This window comes from Somniosus microcephalus, chromosome 3 (assembly GCF_052327205.1).
Source record: "Somniosus microcephalus isolate GS21.2 chromosome 3, FLI_Smic_1.0, whole genome shotgun sequence".
NCBI classification, from domain to species: domain Eukaryota; kingdom Metazoa; phylum Chordata; class Chondrichthyes; order Squaliformes; family Somniosidae; genus Somniosus; species Somniosus microcephalus.
Genome location: NC_140989.1, coordinates 347,985,309 through 348,012,780, shown reverse-complemented (window position 1 = coordinate 348,012,780; position 27,472 = coordinate 347,985,309). Strand labels below are relative to the sequence as shown.

The window sequence follows — 27,472 nt, the reverse complement described above, 5'->3', positions numbered from 1 at the left end:
AGTAGAATGGGCCGATACTCTGGAGTTCAGAAGAACAAGAGATGATCTCATTGAAATGTATAAAGTTCTTAGTGGGCTTGACAGGGTAGATGCTGAAAGGCTGTTTCCCCTGGCTGGGGAGTCTAGAACTTGGGGTCACAGTCTCAGAGTAAGGGGTTGGCCATTTAGGACTGAGACAAGGAGAAATTTATTCACTCAGCTGTGCAGCTTTAGAATTCGCTACCACAGGGGGCAGTGGGTGCTCAGTCGATGAGTATATTCAAGGCTGAGATCGATAGGTTTTTGGGCACGAAGGGGATGGGACGGGAAAGTGGAGTTGAAGTAGATGTTCAGCCATGATCTTATGGCCTACTCCTGCTTCTATTTCTTATGTTCTTGGTATGCAGCTTAATGGTACAGGGCAAGAGAAATTAATATTCTTTAAAGGAACTGAACTTATATTTTACAAATATTGCAATACTCAATTAAGTTCATGGTCAATGCGCCTCTTATGGTGTAAACACTGCCTATTTAACATCATGTCCTGTACTGCTAGTCCAATATTATTAAAAAGATAATGTCCTACGTTACTGTAGTTCATCACTGAACATATTCAAACTCAATTAATAAAGTACTCCCAAAGTGCATAAAATGCTGACCCACACTGCATTTTAATATTGGTCACTGTAAAATACACAATTTCTAAAACTTTCAACAGGGAAAGGGTTAGCATACATCTGATGTAATCACCCAGAGAAACTTTTTTTTCTTTTCAAAACACACCACATGGAAGAAGTAACACTGCTATTACTGCATACAAAGTATTGTAACTTTTAGGAAACTAGCACACTTTGTTCAATAAGGCTTCTGTGGTCCACATAGGTGACTATGTGTAGCCTGCAATATATTTAGATGTCAGGAAATCAGAGGGGCTTGCAGTCATTACAATCTATAAACATCTAAATAACTGCTGATTTCTGAGATTGTGGTTTTATAACCACTACAAGACTTTTTAGTCGCAGCAAAAGTCACATTTAGTTAACACTCTTTCATATTGACAAGTTTACAGTTGCAAGAAAAAAAGTTAATCTCCTTGAAGGGGATACTATGTTGTGGGTGCAGATGCTGGTTTTAACTACAGCTGAAGTTACCGGAACACGCTGGTGTTAACATACAGTTAGTGCAAACTGAAGAAACCCAAGAGGATTGACCAAGATATGAAGGCTCATATACAACTGTGACTGAAATGCAGCACTCCATCATCCTCAAAAGGAGAAGCTTGACATGTTGCAATTTGTAATCTGTTCTACCCTTTGGAATTAGTATCGACTTCTGGGTGAAGTTTTAGTGAAAAGATCATTGCTTTACAGCTACCATAACATGCTTATTTAAAAACAAAATCTAAACTGCATGTGCAGATCTTTTCAGCCTAAGTTTTGCAAATGTAATTAATTAATCGTAAACAAAAGTAATTATCATGGATATTAAGAAATTAGGGGGTGTGAAGCCTGTATAACAAGCAAAAAAAAATCTGTAACCATAGCTGTACATTTTCTTGCACAAGTAATTTGTGCAATACCTAGGCTTACTTACAAAAAAAAGCCCTTGTTTTTCTACTCGGTACAGGAAATGTAAAGGTTGCTAACAAGGCTATTTGAACATTTTTATTAAAAAAAAGTGTATTAGCTAACAAAAATGCACCACTTGACTACAGAAAGTTTAAGATGGTGCAAAATAATCTATTGTAACAGACGGAAATGTCTACACAAACTGACCATTGATCAACTGATATATGTCACACACACACACACACAAAACTGTTGCTTCTCTCACCATGCACATCATCTGTTGTTGGCAACTTGGCAGCATCGTTGCAGTTTCATCCCCTACAACATTCAATCCTGGTAGGCCAACTAATGGGGGTATTGGAATAAAATCTCCACTAGCCCCGCAGAATCATTCTTGCCCTGAACCATTTTAGTAATCCACCCGACCTCCTCTCTGCTGCACTCTTCATCCTCATCACAGTATTTCTGGATTTCATTTCTCCCAACACACACATTTTCATTCCATTTAGGAAACATAAAAGTAAATGGAATGAGATACAACATTCCATAAAGCGTAAAAGAAGATATTTCTAACTAAAGTTTGCACAAAACTAGATGTGGTAATTATACATCATGCTCATTTATATCCAATGATGATGATTTGACTACAAAATAAAAACCTATAATATTTCGAGAAGCAACTGAGCAACAGAATAAAATCAGTAAGTGACAAAAAGGAAAGAAAATCAAAGCAAGGGATGGAAGAATGAGCAAGAAGAGCTGTAAAAGCTGTAAAAATCTAGTGACTAAAGCACACTATACTTGTCATTTATAGGAGGAAGGATGTTCTTGCCATGGAAGGAGTGCAGCGAAGATTCACCAGGCTGATACCTGGGATGGCAGGAATGACGAAGGATTGTGTCGACTGGGCTTGTACTCGCTGGAGTTTAGAAGATTGAGAGGGGATCTCATCGAAACCTATAAAATTCTGTCAGGCCTGGACAGACTAGATGCAGGAAGGATGTTCCCGATGGCCGGGGAGTCCAGACCCAGGGGTCATAGTCTAAGGATAAGGTGTAAGCCATTTAGGACTGAGATGAGGAGGAATTTCTTCACCCAGAGAGTGGTGAACCTGTGGAATTCTCTGCCACAGAGGGCGATGGGGGCCAGTTCATTAAATATATTGAAGAAGGAGTTGGATATATTTCTTAAGGCTAAAGGGATCAAGTGATATGGGGAGAAAGCAGGGACCGGGTACTGAATTTGGATGATCAGCCATGACCTCATTGAATGGCGGAGCAGGCTTGAGGGGCCGAATGGCCTACTCCTGCTCCTATCTTCTATGTTTCTATGTTTCTATATATGTCCTCTAAATAAGAGACAAAAACTTATGCACAGGATATCATGATTTTCATTGTTATGAGAATATATCTGTGGTTGCCTCTTTACTGTTCTGGCTTGTACTCAAAAGTAAAATCAAAATACCAGGAAAAGCGCTAAAAACTAAATTGAGTCATAAGTCTTTACTATACAAATTAGTACATTACACCTACAATTTTCCCACATTATAACGGTGACTCCACTTCAAAAGTACTTCATTGGCTGTAAAGCGCTTTGAGATGTCCGGTGGTTATGAAAGGCGCTATATAAATGCAAGTCTTTCTTGCTTCCTATATCAATTTATATTTGGACAAAGGGGAATCAATTTATTCTAAAGCTTGGTAGGGAGAAGATAAGAGAATACAAAATAGGTATGCAGAAAACAAAGAATTCAGCCAGCTAGCAAAATACTACAGGAAACTTTCGATTTACTGGCACCTAAATAACCAGAAAAATTCAGGAGTAGGTTCATACTTCATATTACTTGCCTTCCTCCCATCTGTTGCTGTGCAAGGGTGTGGCTGCAGCTGTTGCTAAGCTACAGAGACACTTGTGGCCATTGTTCTGAACCTGTTGCTAAGCAACAGGGTTTGTCGCTTTATATGGAGCTCTCGGCCCTCCTATCTTTTACTATAGCGCTCGGTGATCCTGAATTTTTGATGAACCGGCACCACGTCGGCCCCAGATAAAAAAAAAGTTTCCTGTATAACCACTTTGCAAAGTTGATAAGATAACAAAAAGGCTTTTAATAAAAAAAGTTACATTCTAAATTAATACTGCGGTACTGCTCATTGATGCTACTTGGGAAGGAGCGTTAAGGGAGCACTAATTTCATGGTAGCGTAATCACATATAAAAATAAAAACAAATAATATTGGAAATAATCATCTGAAAAGTAAAAAAGTAGATTAATGTTCTGGGTAGAAACTCTGTTAGAGCTGGATAGCGAAAGGACAAATATGATAAATACTAGTACAATATCAGCACAAGCATTGAGTTTAGTTGGAAAAATTCAAAGTAAGCTTCGTGAATAGAATTTCATTTTTCTCCCAGGCTATCTGCAGCCCTCTAATCGAAACATTAACTTTAACAACTTTAAATCTTAGCTGTCTCTTACATTTTCATCAACATTCTACTTTGCTCTCCTCTATTTTTCGGCTGTTTTACTCACCCTTTATCTTTCTAATGTCTTTTCACAGCCTGACTTAAATGATCTTTGTACATCATCCTGCAATTTTTATCTTTTGCCAGTTAAAAAAAAAATTCCTGGACAATTACGTGCGTCTCTGTACTCGTGATGATTATACCTGACCGACCATTCTTCACCTGCTCGACACACCCATTGTTACTTTGGCCAATCCTAAAATCAAGTTCACCTAGCTTTCCTCTTCAATTGCTAAATGCTAAACTATCCAGCATTTCTGATTTTTAATTCAGATTTTCAGTTATTGCAGCTGATTCCTTTTTATGTTGAATAATTTATACAAGTTCTCCCAAGAATAATTATGTAAAGATATGACACACCTCGTGTTTAATCTATATTCACAATACAGTGTTATACATAATTAGGCAAACCACTTTAAACTACTTTCTGTACATATTCACCTACACTAGTTTACCTTTCAAATTAAAAAAAAAAAATTGATCCTGGGATGTGGGTGAAGCTGGCAAGGTCACATTTACTGCCCATCCTTGGTTGCCTCGAGAAGGTGGTGATGGGTCATTATAATTAGGACACTTCAGAAGGCATAAACAGTCAATCATGTAACGAGAGACTGGAGTTGTGTGTAGGCCAGATTGGGTAGGGGTGACGGGTTCCTTTCCCTGAAAGACTTTAGTGAACCAGTTTGTTTTTATGACAATCCAGCACCTTTTATGGTCATTTTTTTTCTGCTGTTAGCTTATAAATTCCCAGACCTCAATTTACCAAGATGGGAACTGAACTCAGATTAATGTCTGATTTATACCTTATTTTTTGCAGAAGTCCATTTTTTAAGAGCTGTTACTATTATGAGCATGACTTTCTCAAATAAAGCTCATCAACCACCTCAAAATGTTCATTCCTACCTCAAATTTATGTAGAACTAAGTAGACAAATTGCACTCAGAAGACAGCTGGTTGGCATAAACTTTCTACCTATGATTATTTGATATACTATATACTCCATATACTGTACCTTGCAGTCTATCTCAGCCATTTTTCGTTTACTTTCATTTAACTGAGTGAGTAGTCCCTTATTCTGGGCTGAGAGATATTGCACCTTCTCATGTAGACCATTGCACTCCTTCTCTGCTCGACATAGCTGGTTACTGCTGATTTGGTTCTGATATTTTGATAAGTTAAAAACAGATAAACAAAAAAAAATTAGAACCTGTAACTTCAAATTCACATCAACAACTTTTCTAATAGCAAGGTTTCTTAATTCCCATTCCACCTGCAGAATTCAATTTATTGGAAGATTATTCATATTTCTGAAGGAATTTACATCCTCTTTCCCTCACGTATATCATTTATTTATGTAGCCTTTCCACATACTCCTTCTTATGGGAGAAATACTCATTTATAACTGCTGTCAATGGCAGTCTGTCAAAGCCAATGGCTCGGATTTTGCTGTCAGCGGCGAAGGAACAGCGCTTGCCATTCACCTCGAAAAAAGCTGCCCCAAAGTTTAAGCGGGCTCTAGAGCAGAGACTTCCGCTTATCAGACGTCAGTTTGAAGTTGGCGCCCTCTACAGGAGATATGTGGCGTCTGTGAAAAGGTCAAGCAGCAGTGAGGCTGATCAACCAATCAGATTGAAGAACCCTCACAGACAGCAAAGCAGGAAGTAAAAAACAGGAAATATAAATTACATTTAAATCAATCATTGTACAGAAAGTGAAATAAAGATTGGGGCATACACATGGGATTAAGGGAGAAACAAATAGAAAAACAAAAATGTTAAATATGTTTTAATTTTATTTTAACAACAAATCTGCAACATTAATTTTCTTCTGAGAGAATGAGACTCCACACTTGTAAAATTAATTTTTTTCAGGGCCAGAGAAAGTGTTCAGCAGTAATTATGACTTACTATACTGTTAAAAACTCAGTTACTCCTGAATGAACAAGGCTGAAGTTTTTCATCTGTCTTTAGTGCGATAATAGTGAGCAATTAGTTTAAGTTCATGCTTTAACAGTGATTTCTGTGCAGATTCCATCGGCAAAGACGGCAACAGTGCACCGTGAATGAGCAGGGTATCTCGGACAGCAACTTTCGGATTTTCGCATTTAACTATGCATGTATGGACGCCAGAAGTCTGTCGGTTTTACCCAGCAATAACGGGGCGCTCGCCATTATTATTACAGCAAAATCCGGGCTAACGTGAAATGTACTTTATATGACAGATAGAGTTATATCAATGGCTCTTCAGGCATTACACACATTCTCTTTTCTGTGCTTTTTAAAAAAAAAAAGTAATTTCCTTTCCCCATCCCAGCCAAGGTAGGCAGATGATCTACTTGAAAGCATCTGCCAGTGTTGCCATCTCCATAGGCAAAACAGCAAGCTTAAACCCGATTATTACCATCTTGCAAAATCTCCGCTAATTCGTATATCAAAGATTTCTGATCTACAAACCTTAGGTTCAATAATTCAAATTGTATATTTAATCCAATAAGAAAGGTCTGCTGGATGAATATAGCATACTTGTAATGTTATTTTTTATAATACTTGAAGGACTATTTTAATTAATTCTTGCTATCACAACCCTTTTGGTTCTCAGTCCATTTCAAATGTGTGTCTCAGAGTGAGCTGAAGTATCGGACCCTGCGCCAAACAGTATCTCATCCGATTATCCTTTCAATAAATCACTGTGACAAAGGAAGTAATCAAGGCATGCGCCAAACACACAAATCCAGCTTGGTAGTTCAATTAGAATTTACCCAAATGCAAAATAACTGTTAAACTTTGTGCATATGATTATTTACATTATGCTGAATTAATGCTGTCTAATACAATATAATAATGGAATTAACAAAGTTGATCAGTGCTAGAAATTATTCACTTATCCCATCAGGGGTGTTTCCTGGGCTGTCTGGATAAACAGAAACCAATCATAAACCTGTGTTAAATTAGTATCAAGTCACTGAATTATTAGACTGATACAGGAGCTTTCTGAAATTTTGGCATTCTTTATAAACTACAAATGTAGGTTCTGTTGCAAAAAGTACCTTTCGCGTGCTTGAGTCAAGCCCCGCTGTAATTTACAGGAATAATTCTTTTTGAAGTTAAACCTGTATAGCAAACTCTACTTCGTGAAAGTCATGAGCAGCTGTTTATACCTGTGTTTCAAGTTCCAACATCCTTTGCTTAGCTTCTTTCAGTTCAGCCTGTGTTTCAGCTCCTCTAAGGCGCACTGTCATCAGTTCGTCCTGCAGCTCGTTTACAGCATTCCTCCGTGGCGAGTCTTTCCACCTGCCAGTAGTTCTAGCCAGATAACGCTAGAGACAATTTGACAATTGGAATAAATTTCCATAATTTGTTTGTGGGTACACATACTGACTTAAGCGAAGTTTAGACCACATCCATTTTTCAACTGATGCAGAAGTCCTTTTGAGCTATCTTAGGCTATCCATTCAGAAAGACCCTAAAGCACCCCACCCCGGCCACCAATTGTAACATACAATTGTTTGTAAAATGATTCCAGGGTTTTCACCTCCACTGCTCTATCTAGAAATGCATTCCATGTATTGATCACTCTGTGTGAAGAAGAGCATCTTAATACAGGAGTACCAAAATTTGCCTTTTACTAATTTGAACCTATGTCATCTTGTCCTACTCTCATAATTCAGTTTTTCAGATTTACAATCTTATATACCTCTATAAGGCTGCCTCTCCAATGCCTCCTTTTAAGACTAAAAGCCCAAGTTTCTCCAATCTTCCCTCAGACACTCCTCGTCGTGGACTGGCATGAGTCCACCTTTGACACTAGTGCCTGTTCTCTTCACTGTCTGTAGCACTAGAATATGTCACTCGTGACTCTGACCAGAATTAGTATTAGTGCTCAAGAAGTGATCGGACCACAGCACCACAAAGCAGTTTGATAGGACTTCCTCGGACTTGTATTCTGCTGTTTGGTCTACAGACTCCATAATTCTATTAACATTGTTGATTACTGCTCTACATTGCTTGGACACACTCAGGCCTAGAAATTGGTGTCGGGCGCCAAAGTGGCGCAAGTCACCTGAGCGCAGTGTTGTGTATGTACCTTTAAGAGAAGAACTGATTCTATACTGCAGTACCGGCAGTGACCACCCCTGTATATAAAGCCATAGCAGGCTTCTGTACGTCAGTCTTCAGTTACCCTCTGTTCAGTAAATACCTGTTATTATTGTTCTCCTGCAGTCCGTGTATTATTTATACTCGGACACTACATTGGCGACGAACAGGTTTGAACTCACCTGCAGTACTGCATCACCTCACGGGGATCTTTCCCTGAGAAGAAGCTTTTGGAGGTTGAAGTCAGAACAACAGGCGTCGACCGCGGGCAACCGCCCAAGGATCCATCAGAGTTCGGAGAGTTGCAGGAGAGGCTGTGGAGAGCTGGGCTTGGCTCCCCAGTCAAGGTGTTCCAGCAAATCGTGCTGGTAGCAGGTAGTGCGCTGACCCTTCTGGATTGCGGCGGGCTCGAGCTCGATCGAGCGGCTCTGCAAAGGGGCCGTGCAGCATCGTCGGGAGGAAAAGAGAGAGGGTGGAGCGCACAGGGCGCGGTCGGTGCTCAAGAACCGGGCAGCGTAACAAAAATAAAACAAGGGGAAGGAAAAGTGAGACGCGCCGAAGCCGCGGGTCGCCGCCATTACCCTGCAGAACGCTAGGAGCAGCGTGGCAGCAAGGGGAAGAAGGAAAAGCGCGGGAGGCGCCATTTTATTCCATTGGGGAAGAAGGAAAAGCGCGGGAGGCGCCATTTTAATCCATTGGGGAAGAAGAAAAAGCGCGGGAGGCGCCATTTTAAATCACCCAAGATGCTGAAAAGTGGCAGTATCACTGCTTTTGACAACGAGGTAGAAGACTGGACCACGTATGTGGAAAGAATTGAAGTGTACTGCAAGGCAAATGAGGTGGCCGATGGAAAGAAGGCGTCGGTATTATTAAATTTGATGGGCGCGAGAACGTACAGCCTATTGCGGAATTTAATTACCCCAGCTAAACCAATGGAGAAAAGTTTTGAAGAAATTGTTAATACCTTACAGGAACACCTAAACCCTACACCGCTGCTGATAGCAGAAAGATTCAAGTTCCATAAAAGAAACCAGCACAAAGATGAGAGCAATGCTGACTATCTTACGGAACTACGCAAGTTATCGAAGCACTGCCAGTTCGGAGCAGGACTGGCAGACACCTTACGGGATAAGTTTGTCTGCGGGCTTCAGAGTGAAGGAACCCAGAAACAACTACTTTCAGAAAAGGACCTGATGCTAGAACAGGCTTTCAGCGTGGCAGTATCCTACGAAGCAGCAGCACGGGGAGCTGCGGAAATACAACAGAAACCACAAGAATACAGCGCTAACAAAATGGCGTATGGAGCAGAAAAGTGCTATCGCTGCGGCAGAACAACCCATGATCAGAAGGACTGCTGGTTTAAGGACAAAGTATGCAGGCAATGTGGGAAAATGGGACACATAGCAAGAGTCTGCAGGTCGGGAAAGAAAACCAACACTACAAGAACTACTAAGGAAAAGTACAAGAAAGTAAAGAAATTGACAGACAGTAGTTCGGAAGATCAGGAGAGTGATAAGGACTCCGGGAGCAGGAGACTAAGTTGTCTAAAGTTACACAACGTGATCGCAAAGGAGGATCACCGAACCATTTGGGTCACCCTCATGATAGCAGGGTCCCCAGTAAAGATGGAATTGGACACAGGATCAGCCCTAACTGTCATGAATCGACGAGACTATGAGCGGCTATTCCCACACATACCCTTGAAGGACACGTCCATTGTATTGAAGACATACACGGGGCAAAAAGTCTACCCCAGAGGAAAAATAAGGGTGCCAGTTGAATACAACGGCAAGGAAACACAGAAACTGTATCTATATATACTACCAGATGGAGGACCACCATTATTGGGACGTGAATGGATCCGAAAAATACAATTGGATTGGCATTCCATTCAGGCGCTAACTGTGACTGATAAAAAGGATGATGACGTCACACCTGGACGACTGTCAAAGATTCTAACTGACACGAAAGACGTGTTCCAACAAGGACTTGGGACTCTAAAAGGAGTAACGGCAACGATAAAAATCGAAGGTAACGCAAACCCCAAATTTTTCAAGGCCAGACCGGTACCTTACGCGATCCGCCCAGCCGTTGAAGCAGAGCTAGAGAGTCTGGAGCGTACGGGTGTGCTGTCCAAAGTGTACTGGAGCGAGTGGGCCACACCCATCATTCCTGTAATGAAGAAATCATTGAGCAGCACGCCTGGGGAACCGAAGAAGGTTCGCATCTGTGGGGGCTTCAAGGTAACTGTGAACCCAGTCCTGCACACAGTACAATATCCACTTCCACGGATAGAAGATATTTTCGCCTCACTATCTGGAGGGAAACGCTTTACAAAGATTGATCTGGCCCAAGCGTATCTACAAATGGAGGTGGAAGAAGCATCTAGGAAATACCTCATGATAAACACTCACAAAGGCCTTTACCAGTACAATCAACTGGTATTCGGGGTAGCATCAGCCCCGGCTATTTGGCAGAGGGCGATGGAACAAGTTCTGCAAGGGATCCCGGGGACCCAGTGTTATTTGGACGACATCCTGGTTACGGGCGAAAATGACAGTGAACACCTTGCCAACCTGGAGCAGGTGCTCACGAGATGACAGGAATATAGGCTACAAGCCAACCGCCCCAAATGCGAGTTCTTCAGGAGACAAATCTCGTATTGTGGCCACATGATTGATGAGGAAGGGTTGCATAAGTCGCCGGACAAGATTGAGGCTGTAGTCAAGGCTCCAGCACCGGAAAATGTGTCGCAACTGAGGTCGTCCCTCGGGTTGGTGAGCTACTACCATAAGTTCTTGCCGAATTTATCTACAATTCTGCACCCACTGAACACCCTGCTGCAAACTGGAGTAACATGGAAATGGAGTGATGAGTGTAAGCGTGCCTTTCAGAAATGTAAATGCCTAATCACTTCAAAAGAAGTATTGGCCCACTACAATCCAACACTACCGATTCAGTTAGCATGTGATGCGTCTCCCTACGGCATCGTAGCGGTGCTGTCACACAAATTCCTTGACGGTTCAGAGAGGCCAATAGCCTTTGCGTCGCACTCGTTAACCTCAGCCGAGCGTAACTACGCCCAGATTGACAGGGAGGCTCTCAGCCTGGTGTGGGGGGTGAAAAAGTTCAATCACTATCTGCACGGGCAGAAATTCACCCTACTGACTGATCATCAGCCACTGGTCTCCATTTTTAACCCAAAGAAGGGCGTTCCGGTGATGACGGCACAACGGCTGCAAAGATGGTCACTTTTTCTAGGAGCACATCAGTACGACATAGAGTACAAGGGTACGAAAGAGCATGGAAACGCTGATGGGCTGTCGCGCCTACCGTTGCCTACGGTAGAGGAAGCACCTGCAGTGGACCCTGTTGAGATATTCCATGTGACCATAGTCGAATGTCTACCTGTTACAAACTCAAGTATAGAGAAGGAAACACGAAATGACCCGACACACTCTCGGGTCTATGATTTGACGGTGAAGGGATGGCCAGCACATGGCGACTCACTGTTGCCAGCATTCTCGCCAAGGAGAGAACAGCTGTCAGTGTGCCGGGGGACCTTGATGTGTGGATCCCGAGTGGTAATTCCACCCAAGTTGAGAGATAGAGTGCTCCATGAGCTTCATGAGGGTCATCTGGGAGGGGTAAAAATGAAGAGCCTAGCCAGGGCGTTTGTGTGGTGGCCGGGAATCGATAAAGAAATCGAGGATATGACCAAGAGATGCACAGGATGCCAGAAGGTCCAAAACGCTCCACCACAGGCCCCATTACATCCATGGGAGTGGCCCTCATCTCCATGGCAACGGGTACACATTGATTTTGCTGGTCCATTTATGGACTCAATGTTCCTAATCGCTGTGGACGCCCATTCGAAATGGCCAGAGGTCATCAAAATGTCCTCCACCACCACGGAGAAAACTATTGCAGTCCTACGGACCATCTTCGCCAGGAATGGCTTGCCAGAACAGATTTGCTCCGACAATGGGCCACAGTTTGTGTCAGAGGATTTCCGGAGGTTTTTGAGGAATAATGGTGTGAAGCATTACACATCTGCCCCATATCATCCAGCCACAAATGGATTGGCTGAGAGGTTTGTTCAGACCTTTAAAAAGGCAATAAAGGCAATGCATAATGACGACATACCACTACAACACAAGGTGGATAATTTCTTGTTTGCTTACCGGAATGCGACACATGCAGTCACCAACCAAGCTCCAGCCATAATGTTCTTCAACCGAAGGCTAAGATGTCGCCTGGATTTGCTCAAACCAAACATAAGATGAGATGTTGAGGATAAGCAATTCCAGCACATAAATGAGAAGCCAACCAGGAGCTTCAAGATAGGGCAACCAGTCTTGGCCCGCGACTACCGAACAGAAAAATGGCAGCCAGGAACGATATGCACACAGCAGGGACCACTAATGTACACAGTGGACGTTGGAGAGAGCATCGTGAGACGCCATGCTGACCAGATTCTAGAGTCACAGGAACAAGCCAAACCCATACCATGAGCAGGTGCACCTGGTAATCAACCCGAAGTACAGATTGCGTCAACCTCAGAAGCAGTGGTATCGGAAGCTGACGAACCAACCAATGACAATGAACCAGAATCAACTCCGCCGCAAGAACAGGATACTCGAGAAAGGCGCTATCCAGTCAGGATCAGGAAGCCTCCTCAAAGACTGAACTTATAAATGATTATTTCAGTTGATGTATATAGTACAGAGAAAAATTGTAATTGTAATTAGTTATTATTTAGTTGTTAAATGAATGTTATGTACTGTGTATCTAAAAGGGGAGGGATTGTTGTGTATGTACCTTTAAAGAGAACTGATTCTATACTGCAGTACCGGCAGTGACCACCCCTGTATATAAAGCCATAGTAGGCTTCTGTACGTCAGTCTTAAGTTACCCTCTGTTGTACCTCATTCACAGCATTGCTGGCTGTGCAGCTGCAAGCAGAAGGATAAGGAGCTGCCAAAGCAAGAGAGTGGAGAGTGGTGGTCTCCTGACCAGGTAGTGGAGGAGAACGTTAGATCACCACCTCCACCTCCTCCAACACCATCAATACAGCTGAGGTGCCTGGAGAGAGAGGACAGAGGAGGAGAAGGAGAAAGGAGGCCTACATCAACATCAACCAGGGGAGAGGTCTTTTCTATCACTGCCTCCCCAAATTGGCCTCCACTTCAGGAGAGGGAGAGAGGGGAGAGAAACCAACTGCTTGAAAGGAGGGAAGAAAACTTCATCCGGAACATCTACAGGTGGGTGTTATTTGGGGCACTCTCCCAAGACTTTGTATTTTAGGTGGGGGGAGAAAAGAAGAAGCAAGGCCGGATCATCAAGGGGTGTAGTGTGTGTGTGTGGCTCTTGTTAAAAGCTAGGCCACACACACCACTAATTAACATCCCTTCTATTGCCTGCCCTGGGAGAGCTGGAGCTGCCCAGGTGAAGTCTTTAATTTCATTCAATTACATCATTAAGACCTGTTGCAGGACTGAGCCTGGGCTTCTCCAGCTCTTCCAGGTGAAGACATCTTCTCCCCCTGCCAGAAGACCACCACCACCAAAGACTTTTAACTCCATCGGAGAGTGCACCCCTGCCAACACCCACCCACCATCCTGAGTGGCAACACTGCCCTTTGAGGCCTCCCTCCTTCCCAACCACCCCCCCCCTCTTTGTCTCTCTCTGCCTGTCTCTTTAAGGCACCTCAGTTTCATCCCTTTTTTACTAATTGCCTATTGAGCAGAGGGCAGAGGGCCCCTCTCCCAATTTAAATCAGTAAGGGGAGAGGTGTGTCCTCATCTTAATCAGCTCCCTCTGCTCAATAGAGGACAAAAAAATATACCGAGGCCATTAAAACCTTCAGGCCTGTGACTTGGGGCGAGTGTAGCCCTTAAAAAAGCAGCCCAGAATGGCGACTACATCTTCGCCGGTGGCGGGGCAAGCCAAGACTTATGCGGGAGCGGCAGCCACAGCTGCTCCCGCTGCTCCGTCACCATTTAGACTGATAACCAAAAAGCTTGGGGTGAAGAGCTACACTCACCCCACTATGACCATCGAGGCCTGTGTCAAAGCCATGGCTGGGGTTGTCGGCCCCTCAGCCATCGTTGCGGCCTCGAAAATGTATGGGAAGGCTGTGTTCTTCCTGGGGTCGGAGCGGGCGGTGTCCCTGGCTGTCACCAAGGGGCTCACCGTGGGCGGGACCTTCCTGCCGGTGGATCCTCTCGAGGCCACCGCGCAGAGGATCATCATTTCCAACGTCCCGCCCTATATTCCCGGTGAGCTCCTCCTTCCCTATTTGAGTCAACTTGGGGAGGGGAGGTCAGGGATCACGCCTATCCCGCTCGGCTTCCGGGAGGCCAGCCTTCGCCACGTCTTCTCCTTCCGGCGCCAGTTATTTATCCAGCTGGCGCGGGAGGAGGACACTGACGGGGCGTTCGTTGTCCTCCACGAGGGGACCGCCTACCGCGCCTTTTGGACGTTGGACGGTGTGCGGTGCCACGCCTGCAAGGAGGTGGGGCACATTAGAAAGAACTGCCCCGCCTCAAAGGCCGCCAGATCGTCTGGCGTGGCCGAGGCTGGTGCCGCCGCCGCTCCTCTCCCCGGGTCTGGCCGCACCCCCCAAACAACTGATGCGCGGTCGTCGTCGGAGGCCGAGGCCATCAAGGCCTCCGGCAGGGGGGAGGGAGTGCGTCCGGCCGCAAAGAAGGCGCGGGGAAAAAAGAAACACCTTGGGGTGGGTCCCCCCGCGGAGGGCGAGCCCCTGGACCTGGTGCCCCTGACACCCGTGCTCATTGTGGAGTTGGTCGGGGCAGACGCGAGCGGGAGGGGCCTCGTGCCCGAGCCTGTGGCCGCGACCGCCGCAGCGGTAACGCCAATACCTGCGGCCGGGCTCGGGCCCGAGGAACCCGACAAACCTGCTCCGCCGGAGGGAGCAGAGGAGGAGGCCCCTGTAGGCATGGAGGTCTCCCTCGCTCCCTCCGCGCTAAAAAGGCGCGACACCCTGGAAGAGGAGGAGGACCAGCAGGAGGAGGGTCCCTCCGAACAGGGGGAGTCGTCGCCCGCCGCGGGTGCTGCGCCCCCCCCCCCACCGCTGTCACCATCACCGGCGATCGGCAGGGGTCGCCTGTCCCTCGGGAGGCTGAGGCAGAGGTGTCTGTCCAGCACATGCCTCCCGGGGATGGGGACGAGACCCTGCCCGTGGGGGGGGTCGCGGAACAACCCGCGGCTGAAATAGACTATCTATTGGTACCGTTACCCCTCGACGGGTCGGGCGGCCTGGGGTCTGGGTCGGGCGAGTTCGAAGAAAGTGAGCTCGCCCAAAGCGGCCCGGACATTTCCCAGGGGCTGCTCGACCTGGTCGAGGATTTAGCCAAAGACGCCCCATCTGCCGGGTCAGAGGCCGGTGACGCGGAAGAGGAAGGCCCTCTGACTGTGTCTCGGGCGCCGGACGTCCTGGGGGAGTTCGGATTTGTGTTCTCCCCGATTTCTCCGGTCAATCTGGCGTCTGAGGCGGAGGGGGGCTCCGAACCGCTGCCGCCGTCTTCTGGCCCAGCGCCCCCGGAGGAGCCCAGGGAGGATTCCTCCGCCACCGATCCTGGGGGTGGGATCCGGGCGGACGCGGGGCCGGCTGTTGCGGCTGAGCCGTTCGCTGCGTACTGCGCGGTGGACGGGTCGGCCGCTGGTGACGACCCCCTGGAGGAGGATGGGGACTCGGTGATGGGCACGGAGGACGAGTCGGACTCCGGCGCCGATGAGGCGGTGGACGGCCTCGTGCCCCTTGCCGAGTCTCCCCTCATTCCCGTAAAGGAACTCCGGGATTTTATGGCCACGTGCCTGGGTCGGCGCGGGAAGGTCCGGCTGGCCCTCGACAGGTGGTCGGAGCTGGCGCTGCTCATTGTATCCGTCCGCGCCGCCGTTAAGATCATGGGCGCGGACGAGGGTGTGAACCCACTTGAGCTGCGTCGGCTCAGAACATTTCTCACTGGGCTGCTGAGGAGGTGGCGGCTGACTAGCGGCTGCGCTTCCTCCCCCCGTTAGTTGTAGGTAGAGGTTGCACTATGCTTCTGACATGAAGATAACCATAGCCAGCCTCAACATCAACGGCAGCAGGGAGGCGCGCCGCAGATTCAATAACTTCTCGGTCCTTCGGGACGGGAAGTATGCGGTGTGCTTCCTGCAAGAAACCCACACCGTTCCGGGAGACGAAGCCACGTGGCTCCTGGAGTGGCAAGGAGGGGTCAGCATGAGTCACCTCTCCAACAATTCCAGCGGGGTGGCTATCTTGCTGGCCCCGCATTTTCAGCCGGAGATCTTGGGGGTCAAGGAGCACGTGCCGGGCCGCTTGCTCCAGGTCACTGTTCGCCTGGGGGGCGTGCCGCTCCATCTAGTGAACGTGTATGCCCCTCAGGCCGGTGCGCAGCAAGTGCGCTTCTTTGAAGAAGTGTCCGCTCTTCTGGGCTCCATCGACGTGGACGAGTGCGTCATCCTCGGGGGGGGGGATTTTAACTGTACCCTCGAGGCGAGGGACCGTACGGGTCCCCCGCGATGCCCGCCGGCGATGGAGAAGTTGAGGGACCTGGTCGGGTCCTTCGACTTGGTGGACGTCTGGCGAAATCTTCATCCCGACTCCAGTGCCTTCACTTACGTGAGGTCTGGAGGAGGAGGGTCCAGAATCGACCGCCTCTACATTTCCCGGGCGTACGTATCCTGCGTTCCGGCGGCTTCTATGCGGCCGGTGCCGTGCACGGACCACCACCTGGTGTGGGCGGAGCTCACTCCGCTGCGCGCGGGGGGGGGGGGTCCGCGTACTGGCATTTTAACAACCTGCTGCTGGAGGACGCACGGTTCCGGGATTCGTTTAGTCGATTCTGGGCCGACTGGAGAAGGAAGCAGGGGGGCTTCCCCTCCTTGAGGCTATGGTGGGATGTGGGCATGGCTCACATCCGTCTCTTTTGTCAGGAGTACGCGACCAAGAGGCGGGAGGCCCGGGTCAGGCGGTTGGAGAAGGAGGTGCTCGACCTGGAGTCACGTCTCGGTCAGGTCGTCGAGGACCCAGCCCTGCGGAAGGTGTACGAAGAAAAGAAGGGCGCGCTGAAGGACCTGCAGCTCGTCGGGTCCCGAGGCGCGTACGTGAGGTCGCGGATCCAGCTCCTGCGGGACCTGGACCGCGGCTCCCCCTTCTTCTACTCGCTGGAAAAAAGACGGGGGGTCCGTAAGCAGCTCTTGGGGCTGCCGGCCGACGATGGATCTCTGGTCTCGGATCCGGAGGGAATCAGCGCGGAGACCCGCGCCTATTACGGGGCTCTGTTCTCTCCGGATCCGTCCACCGAGGATGCGCGCAGAGTTTTGTGGGAGGACCTGCCGAAGGTCGGCCCGGAGGGCGCCGAAAAATTGGACGCTCCGCTAAGCCTGGCGGAGCTGACCGGCGCCCTCCGCCAGCTCTCTAGGGGAAAGTCCCCAGGGCTGGACGGGCTGACCGTGTGATGCGCTATCAATTACTCATAAAAGACGGAGAGTTAGGAGAGTAACTAAAGGCTTTTATTAGCAAAGAACAGAGCATGCCTCTCGTGGTTGACTGGGTTCCAAGAAGGCAGGGGGCTGCAGGTCAATCACCTTTATACCTGGGCCTGTGGGTGGAGCCAGCCGAGACATGTTGAGGCATGCATAGGTACAACAGTGTGCAGCAACAACAACAACAGTGAATAACAATAACAGTGGTTTACCACATTCACCCCTTGTTTAAAATTGAGTCCGGCGGGGTGAAGTGTACTAAAGGTTCGTGTAAGTAAGTCTATCAGGTGGCCTTGTATGCCGTCCTGATCATCATGGTGGCGGCGGTGATGGTGCAGCATCCAACGTTGAATATAGCTAGGGAAGCCGAACAAGGCGAAGAGGTCATTCAGACATTTAATGACCGTGGTACTGGTCATGTCTGAGCAAGGGATGGCAAACGGGAAACGGGAGTACTCATCAATTATGTTGAGGAAGTACACATTGCGGTCGGAGGAGGGGAGGGGCCCTTTAAAATCGACGCTCAGCCGTTCAAAGGGGCGCGTGGCTTTGATCAGGCTTGCTCGGTCTGGCCTATAAAAATGCGGTTTGCACTCGGCACAGATTTGGCAGTTCCTGGTCATGGTCCTGACCTCCTCGATGGAGTAGGGCAGGTTACGGGATTTGATGAAGTGAAAAAACCTGGTGACCCCCGGGTGGCAGAGGTCATTGTGGAGGGTCTTCAGTCTATCGACCTGCGCGTTGGCGCATGTACCACGTGATAGGGCATCTGGGGGCTCATTGAGTTTCCTGGGCCGGTACAAGATATCGTAATTGTAGGTGGAGAGTTCGATTCTCCACCTCAAGATCTTGTCGTTCTTGATTTTGCCCCTCTGCTTATTATTAAACATAAAAGCTACTGAACGCTGGTCAGTTAGCAGGGTAACCGTTTTCCGGCCAGGTAATGCCTCCAATGTCGCACAGCTTCCACAATGGCCTGGGCCTCCTTTTCGACAGAGGAGTGTCGAATCTTGGGGCCCTGGAGGGTCCTTGAGAAAAAGGCCACGGGTCTCCCCGCCTGGTTAAGGGTTGCAGCTAGGGCAAAGTCGGATGCGTCGCTCTCCACTTGGAAAGGGATGGACTCATCCACTGCGTGCATTGTGGCCTTCGCAATATCTCCTTTTAGGAGAGTGAAGGCTGCACAGGCCTCTGCTGTCAGGGGGAAGGAGGTGGACTTGATGAGGGGTCTGGCTTTGTCCACATAGTTGGGCACCCACTGAGTATAGTACAAGAAAAACCCTAGGCATCTCTTCAGTGCTTTTTGGCAGTGGGGGAGGGGGAGCTCCATAAGGGGGCGCATCCTGTCGGGGTCGGGGCCGATGACTCCATTCTCCACTACACAGCCAAGAATGGCAAGGCGCTTGGTACGAAACATACATTTGTCCTTGTTGTATGTTAGGTTCAGCCGCTGGGCCGTACGGAGGAATTTCTCTAGATTAACATCATGGTCCTGCTGGTCGCGGCCACAGATGGTGACGTTGTCTAGATAGGGGAAAGTGGCCTGGAGCGCGTTCTGGTCGACCATCCGGTCCATCTCCCGTTGGAAGACTGAAACCCCGTTGGTGACGCCGAAGGGAACTCTGAGGAAGTGGTAGAGACGACCGTCAGCTTCAAAAGCTGTGTACTGGCGGTCCTCAGCCCTGATGGGGAGCTGGTGGTATGCCGACTTCAGATCAATCGTCGAGAACACCCGGTATTGTGCTATCTGATTGACCATGTCAGATATGCGGGGGAGTGGGTATGCATCTAGCTGGGTGTAGCGATTGATCGTCTGGCTGTAGTCAATAACTAGGCGCTGTTTTTCACCAGTCTTCACTACCACCACTTGTGCTCGCCATGGGCTGGTGCTACTTTCAATAATCCCTTCCTTCAGGAGTCTTGCTACCTCGGATTTAATGAAGCTCCTATCCCCGGCACTGTAACGCCTGCTTTTGGTAGCGATGGGCTTACAGTCGCGGGTGAGGTTAGCGAACAAGGAGGGGGGGGAGACTTTAAGGGTGGAGAGGCTGCAAATGTTGCGCGGCGGGCGATTTAAAAGCTGCTGGCTGCAGACTGAGAGTGGGGGGAGGGGTCCGTCGTACGCTAATGTGACACTCTTAAGGTTGCACTGAAAATCCAACCCCAGTAGAACGGCAGCGCAAAGATGGGGCAGGACCAGGAGTTTAAAATTTTTGTATTCTGTGCCCCTTACTGAAAGGGTCACTACACAGTAGCCACCGACGTCCGCTGACTGGGCTTTGGAAGCCAAAGAGATCCGATGTCGCGTCGGCAGGACTGGGAGAGAGTAACTGCGCACCGTGTCGGGGTGGATAAAGCTCTCCGTGCTCCCGCTGTCAAAAAGGCAGTTGTGGCGCGGCCGTTTACCGTAATGTCCATCATGGACCTGGACAGTTGATGAGGGAGAGATTGGTCCAGCGTCACGGAGGCCAGCGTATAGTCGAGCGAGTCGATGTGGTCGTCAGATGAGGCGGTGGTTGAGTCCAGGTCCCCCGTGGTTGAAGTTGGAGACGTCCGAGATGGCGGACAAAATGGCGGCGCCCATGGTCCCGATCCTCACGCGGCTGGGGGAGCCCAAGATGGCGGACAAGATGGCTGCCCCCACGGTTCGCACGCGGCGCTGCTGGCGTTAGCGGTTTTACTTTTGCAGGCGCTGACATAGTGTCCTTTCTTCCCGCAGTTTCTCGCCGGGCAGCGTGCTCTGGGGTGTTTTGCCTGGCCACAAAAATAACATTTCTGTGCCTTGGACATCGCAGCAGCAGTTGAAGGTGGCGGTCCCATGACCCAAGGTTGTGGCGTCCACGTTGCGGAGTGGTTAGGGGAGAAGGCGTCCATATTCCTGTGGGCCGCGTCGAGCGAGAGCGCGGGGGACACTGCCTTTCTCAGGTCCATTTCTCCCTTTTCCAACAGTCTCTGCCGGGGGTAGTCGGACCTTAGACCCGCAACGAAAGCGTCTCGGATCAGTCCCTCCGTGTGTGCTGCGGCTGGTACTTCTTTGCAATCGCAGTCTCGGCCGAGTATCCGTAGTGCCCGTAGGAAGGCCTCCACCGATTCCCCGGGCTGCTGTCTGCGGGATCTTAAGGGGTGCCTGGCATAGACCGTATTTACCGGGCGTGCGTATTGCCCTTTTAGCAGATCGATAGCCGCCGCGTAGGTCGTCGCGTCCTGGATTATTGTATAAACTTGGTGGCTCACCTTTGAGGCCAGGATTTCCAACTTGTTTTCGTCCAGGGTCACAGTTGAGGTTTGCAGGTAGGCCTCGAAGCAACGCAGGCAATGCGCGAATTTGGTAGCCGAACCCGCTTCTTGGGGGTCTAGGTCCAGGCATGTTGGTCTGCGGGCTCGCAGCAGCAGCCTGCTGTTCAGCGTTTGTCGACATTTTGTTTTTGCTAATAAAATTGATGCGCTATCAATTACTCATAAAAGACGGAGAGTAACTAAAGGCTTTTATTAGCAAAGAACAGAGCATGCCTCTCGTGGTTGACTGGGTTCCAAGAAGGCAGGGGGCTGCAGGTCAATCACCTTTATACCTGGGCCTGTGGGTGGAGCCAGCCGAGACATGTTGAGGCATGCATAGGTACAACAGTGTGCAGCAACAAGTGAATAACAATAACAGTCGTTTACCACACCGTGGAGTTCCACAGGGCGTTCTGGGACGTCTTGGGGGGCGACTGCGCGTGGGTCCTGGGGGAAAGTTTGGCGACCGGGGAGATGCCCCTCTCTTGGCGCAGGGCGGTCATTGTCCTGCTGCCTAAGAAGGGCGATCTCCGCCTCCTTAAGAACTGGCGCCCGGTCTCCCTCCTCAGCACGGACTATAAAATCTTTGCCAGGGCCATGTCTGCTCGCCTTGGCACCGTGCTGGCCCACATGATCCACCCCGACCAGTCCTACACGGTCCCGGGCCGGACCATCCACGATAACATCCATCTGGTCCGGGACCTGGTCCACCACTCCCAGAGGGCTGGTCTGTCGGTCGCCTTCCTTTCCCTGGATCAGGAGAAGGCGTTCGACAGGGTGGATCACGAGTATCTCTTCGGGACTCTGCGCGCATTCGGGTTCGGGACGCATTTCGTCGCCCGGATCCGACTTCTGTACGCCGCCGCGGAGTGTCTGATTAAAGTTAATGGGTCCTTGACGGCGCCCCTTCGCTTCGGGAGGGGGGTGCGTCAGGGATGCCCCATGTCCGGTCAGTTATATGCCATTTGCGTGGAGCCTTTCCTGCGCCTCTTGCGGAAGAGGTTGACGGGACTGGCTCTGCAAGGGCCGGGCGTGGAGGTGGTCCTCTCGGCTTCTGCCGATGACGTGCTCCTCACGGTCACGGATCCCACTGACTTGCGGAGGATGCGGGAATGCCAGCAGATTTACTCGGACGCATCCTCCGCCAAGATCAACTGGGAGAAATGTTCCGGACTCCTGGTGGGTCAGTGGCGGGTGGACTCCCTGCCGGAGGAGTTCAGGCCTTTTGCCTGGAGCACCACGCACCTCCTCTATTTGGGAGTCTACCTTAGCCCTGCCGAGGACACCTGGCCGGCGAACTGGCAAGAGCTGGAGGCCAAAGTCACCGTTTGCCTACGACGCTGGACAGGACTGCTCCGAGTGTTGTCCTACAGGGGTCGAGCGCTGGTCATAAACCAGCTGGTGGCCGCCATGTTGTGGTACCGGTTGGTCACTTTGATCCCTCCCCCTGCGTTTGTCGCCAAGATGCAGAAGAAGCTCATCGACTTCTTCTGGGACAAAAGGTAGCACTGGGTCTCTGCTGCGGTTCTGTGTCTCCCGCTTAGGGAGGGCGGTCAGGCGCTGGTGTGCCTTCGCACCCAGGCTGCGACTTTCCGTCTTCAGACGCTGCAGAGATACCTGTACGTTGAGAATCCTCCGAGATGGTGTGCGCTGGCGACGTTTTTCTTCCGCCAGCTGCACGGCCTCAATTACGACACGCAGCTCCTGTTTGCGAAAGTGGGCAGCAGGCGTGCCGGCCTGCGGGAGCTGCCTGTCTTCTACCAGGAACTACTATGGGTTTGGAACTACGTCGCTTCCAGGCGGAGCTCTCCCCCGTCAGGAGCGGCGGCTCTCCTTCGGGAGCCGCTGCTCAGGAATCCGCACCTCCACGAACACGGGTTCGGGCGGCTGGCGGAGGGTAGGGCTGTGGCTGGCAAGGTGACCAGAGTCGGGGACCTGCTCGATGGCGGAGGAGCGGGCTGGATGGCGCCGGAGGAGCTGGCGCGGCGCCTGTCCTGGGTCAACATCCGGCTCGCGGTCGAAGCCATCGAATCGGTGAAAGCGGCACTGGGCCCCGACTCCACTAGGTGTATCGCGGCGGCTCAAGCACGTGGGGCGATCCCGTCCGAGCTTACCCCCGTTCGGACGGCCCCGAAACTCCCCTCGGGAACCGGCGCCTCACAACTTGAGCCGTCTCGAGGAAATACCCGCCGTGCCTTTTCATTCCGTGCGGAGGGGTTTCCTGTACGGGCTGCTCCTGCACACTCTCCACTTTGCCATCTACGTCTACCGTCCGGACACGCCTTGGCGTGGCGTCTTGCCGACTGGCGGTGGTCCCCAATGGAGGGCTCTCTACGCGGGAGTCCTCCCTTGTTCAATCGGGGACTTGGCCTGGAGGGTGTTGCACGGAGCGGTCCCGTGCAATAAGGTTTTAAGTAGGTTCACGGACTCCCAGGCCGCCTGCATTTTTTGCGGCCTGGAGGAGTCCGTGTTTCACGTTTATATGGAGTGTGAGAGGTTGCAGCCCCTCTTTCACTACTTGAAGGGGCTGCTCCTCGATTTTTGGTTGCACTTCAGTCCCACGCTCTTGGTCTACGGTCACCCGGTGCGGAGGGGAGCGGACAGGTTGGAGGACCTCCTTGTGGGCCTGCTCCTGGGCCTGGCTAAAAGAGCCATCGATTGGTCCAGGCAGCGGGCGGTCGAGGGGGTCGTCCAGCCGGATTGCCTGCCTCTCTTCCGCGGCCATGTTCGCGCCCGGGTGGCCCTGGAGATGGAGCACGCGGTATCCGCCGGCGCGCTTGAGTATTTCCACGACCGGTGGGCGCCGCGGGGACTGGAGTGCATTATCAACCCGGAAAACCAAATTTTAATTTGATTTGTTAAGTTTTAGTTGAACTTTTGTTTATTTACAGTCCAATTGGGTTTTTTTTTTGGGGGTCCAAATAAAAGAGTACCCTCCGTTCAGTAAATACCTGTTATTATTGTTCTCCCGCAGTCCGTGTATTATTTATATACTCGGATACTACACGCAGGATTTAGCGCAGCGTTTGAGGCTTCAGCGATCGTCAGATATTCAGTTTCATTGCCCCTCGAGGGACACGGGGCGAGGCTCGAGGCGCTCCGCATCCCTCTTAGGGCGCTGAAACTGAATATCGCAGCGCAACGTGCCGCAGCGCCACACACTGCGGTACTGCAGGCCTTCCTCCCACTGTTAAGGGGGAGGTGCCTGCAACAGCGCGATCCCCAGTCGCAAGTGCCGGCAAACGAGCCCAGCACCGTGGAGAAGTGACGGGCTCTCGGGAAACAGCCGGCAATGCCGCGGGGGGGGGGGGACCAGGAGGCCGGGGATGGAGGTGCTGGCAGGCGGCCGCCCCGCACCTCCACCTTAACTTGCACCGCTGCCGGCACAGTAAGGCCCCGTGAACCGGGCGCGGGTAGCGAACGGCGCAACTGCGGCGTTCGCTACCAAATATCGCGAACGGGGCGCTGCGCACACCGATGACGTCATCGGTGGCGGCGCAGCGCAAAAGGCTAAGGCCACCATTATCGCCCCAACTCAATATCACGGGAGGCGCAGCCAGCGGCGCTACAGCCACTGCCTGCCTCTTTAGGCACTAACAAGTGGCGCTACTCACCCAATTTCTCCCCCTCAGTGCCTAATCTACTAAGATGTCCAAGTTTCTTTGAACTTCACCCTAGGCTATATAATGAGATATCAATTTTTAGTGGCTGTGTAGATGACCTTTTGAGTAATAATGGCAGGACAAGTTTTCTTTCTGTGGAGTGAGGGAACAAGATTACCCGGAGCAGAATTCGAAAATTATAGCTTTGAATAATTGTTCTTGACCAAATCACCGCATCACAGACAATTCAAATCATCATTTAATAGTCATATCCTGGAGTGACTGTCAATCTTATCTCAGGATTCAGATGAAATTATAAACCAACCAAGCAAACTCAAATGGCTTACAACAGCACATTAAATTAAATTACTGCCTTGAGATCACTCTATATACTGTCACTACCTCACAATATAAATTTTGGAGTTGGCAGGACAGTTTAATTTTTGCTTTTTTGGGTTGGCAGCAAATCTCATGACAGATATCTCAATTTTTCTAAAGAAATAAAATATCAAATATTTACCAGAACATTCATTTGCCATTGTTTAGGTTTTGTGCATTTATATTTTCCCAGTATTGCAGTATTTGTGGACCGGAATTTTTGAATTGTGAAATTTATCAGATAAGTAACCTCAAAAGAAAGTACACTTGGGAACTCAATGTAATGTATCCGAAAAATATAAAACTAAGTCAAGTGATTATGCTAATACTTAATCTATCGCCTGTCCTGATGGCTCAGTTGATAAAGGCACAACTTGGTGTCACACTAAGCCATTCAGACCAGAATGTCCTGGGGTCAGTTAGCTAATCTTAGCTGGGTAAAAATTGAGGTGCCCTTGGGCTAGGGAGGGTTAAAAAAACAGCCAGAGTTCCCAGTCCTTATTTCCATTCAGTGACTCCTGCTGCAAAATGTCGATCTCGAGTTTGAACAGATTTGGGCTTAACTGTGATGTCTTCCATAGCTGACTAATCTGTCAACACTCAGTCGTAAATGCAGAATGGTCACTTAGACAAGGCACCCGTCAAGCCATACCCCAGCAAGAGATGGAGCCTTCAACAAAGGAGGGGAGAAACTTGCCAAAAAAGATTTTAGACTATCATTCTTCTTCATTCCAAATAGTGCTAGTTTCCAACATTTCATGAGGTTAAATCTCAACGGTTATGTAAACTATTTCAACTCATTTACTAGGTCTTAACACATGTAAAAGCTACAATCTTTTAGTGCATCAAAGGGGTGCATTGTGTACTAATTAAAAATGTTAACATATATATAAATAAAATTAGCAATAACAAGTCGAACTGGAAATTGCCAATTTATCAGTTTATCCCACGCAAGGAAGCTCAACAGTGGTGATTTATTTATAGTGGATTATTTCTAAACCTAGCGCTACTTTCCAAAGTTTACATGCTACAACTGCCATCCCTCATTTGGTTTCATTTTAACAACCGTTTGCTGTTAAGAGTCTATTTTCTGATTCCTACTGAGGTGAAGTTCCACGGGTGCTGCCACTTCATAAAAGTGGGCTTTCTTCATATGGGAGCCTAGAAAGTAAATCTTAACAGGACATTCAACCTTGGGGGTTGGGGGGCATCAGGAGCCCAATCCTTCCCTCATTTATGTCCATAAATGCAAATTATCCAGAAGTTACAGGATAATGGTAACCCTGGATAAATTTCCCCTCTCTGATCCAGTGCGCTCATCAACCAAGAAGTGAGTGAAGTCAGAGAGAGAGGAGTGCTGGAGTTCAGATTCTTGTGCCCGAGAGCCCCTGAAGGAAGTCGTGTTGCCCAGCATCTTCACCTAAAATATGTGAGCTATTCCACTTGCTTCTCAGGCTAAAATCAAGTGGAACTGAAACAGAGGATCTGCAAATGTTGCTGCCCAGCTGGAGGATACACAATGGTAACCATTTTACAAAGGCAGACTTATACTATGCAGACTTTCTGTGACATACCATGCTGGTGTCCATCAGATAGTCTTTGGGGTGGGAAGAAAGAGGGCAGGAGTGATTTCAGAGAGGGAAAAGGGAGTTCTCCCTGATGTGCATCGCTGTCAGCATCAACCGAGATCAAAACTGGAGCCTGGTCCAAGATGATTGCTTCAGGCAGTGTCAAAGACAATAATAAAATGACTTCAGCATCAATTACAAACTTTCAAAAGCTGCAGCTAATGCTTTCCAAAACATATGCATGCACACATTGGCCACTACAGCATTATAAAAGTATCATAAAAATACAGATAAATTGTACATACTCAATCACATTGTTCACAGTATCAACTAATTAACATGATGGCACTCCAGTTTACAAGAGAAATAAATCGTCTATCAGTTTGGTCTGTGTACCTCACTTATCCATTAAACGCCAAACATCACTAATATTTTTTCACTACCACAAACAAAAATTGGTTTGATTTTCAGTTTTGGCTACTTGGTAATTATGTCCAGCAGTATTAAATCCTCAGTTAACCAAACAGTACCCTCTCTGCCACCTGCTGAACCAAAAAGGTAATACAGTTAAAGATATGAATTAATGAACTCTTCAACTTTCATTTGAAAAAAAAGTAGCTGATTGAAACTATAACCACCAGATAAAGTCCCACATAATTCTTAGTGGGGACTTCAGAAATCTCAAGTGCGTGTCTAGACAGAGCATTATAAAATGAGCTCATTTCTTCTTAAGAGTAAAGGAAACTGCATACTGTCACAGTCATTCCACTCACTTTTATGATATTGGTTCTTGAGATGTGGGCGACACTGGCAAGGTAGTATTTATTGCCCATCGTTCATTTCCCAGAGAGCATTAAGAGTCAACTATGTAATGTGGGACTGGAGTTACACATATGCCAGGCCAGGTAGGGGTGGCAGGTCCCTTCCCTGATGGACATTAGTAAACCAGTTGAGTTATATGACAAAAAAAAG

The 27,472-nt window shown here is 49.0% G+C and overlaps 1 protein-coding gene across 16 annotated transcripts in view; it reads right to left on the bottom strand.

Annotated features, from left to right (window-relative positions):
- LOC147122327 (ecotropic viral integration site 5 protein homolog) overlaps positions 1 to 27,472 on the bottom strand; it is a 260,882-nt gene that overhangs the window by 115,586 nt on the left and 117,824 nt on the right. For all 16 annotated transcript variants that reach the window (XR_015077732.1, XM_085983320.1, XM_085983326.1 and 13 more), the window contains 2 exons: positions 7,227 to 7,385; positions 5,082 to 5,228 (listed from right to left, as the gene is read on the bottom strand). Coding sequence is in view for 15 of the 16 variants with exons in the window: in XM_085983320.1 (XP_085839446.1) it covers positions 5,082 to 5,228; positions 7,227 to 7,385 (306 nt within the window). In the remaining variant the exon portion in view is untranslated. The remainder of the gene's footprint in view (positions 1 to 5,081; positions 5,229 to 7,226; positions 7,386 to 27,472) is intronic.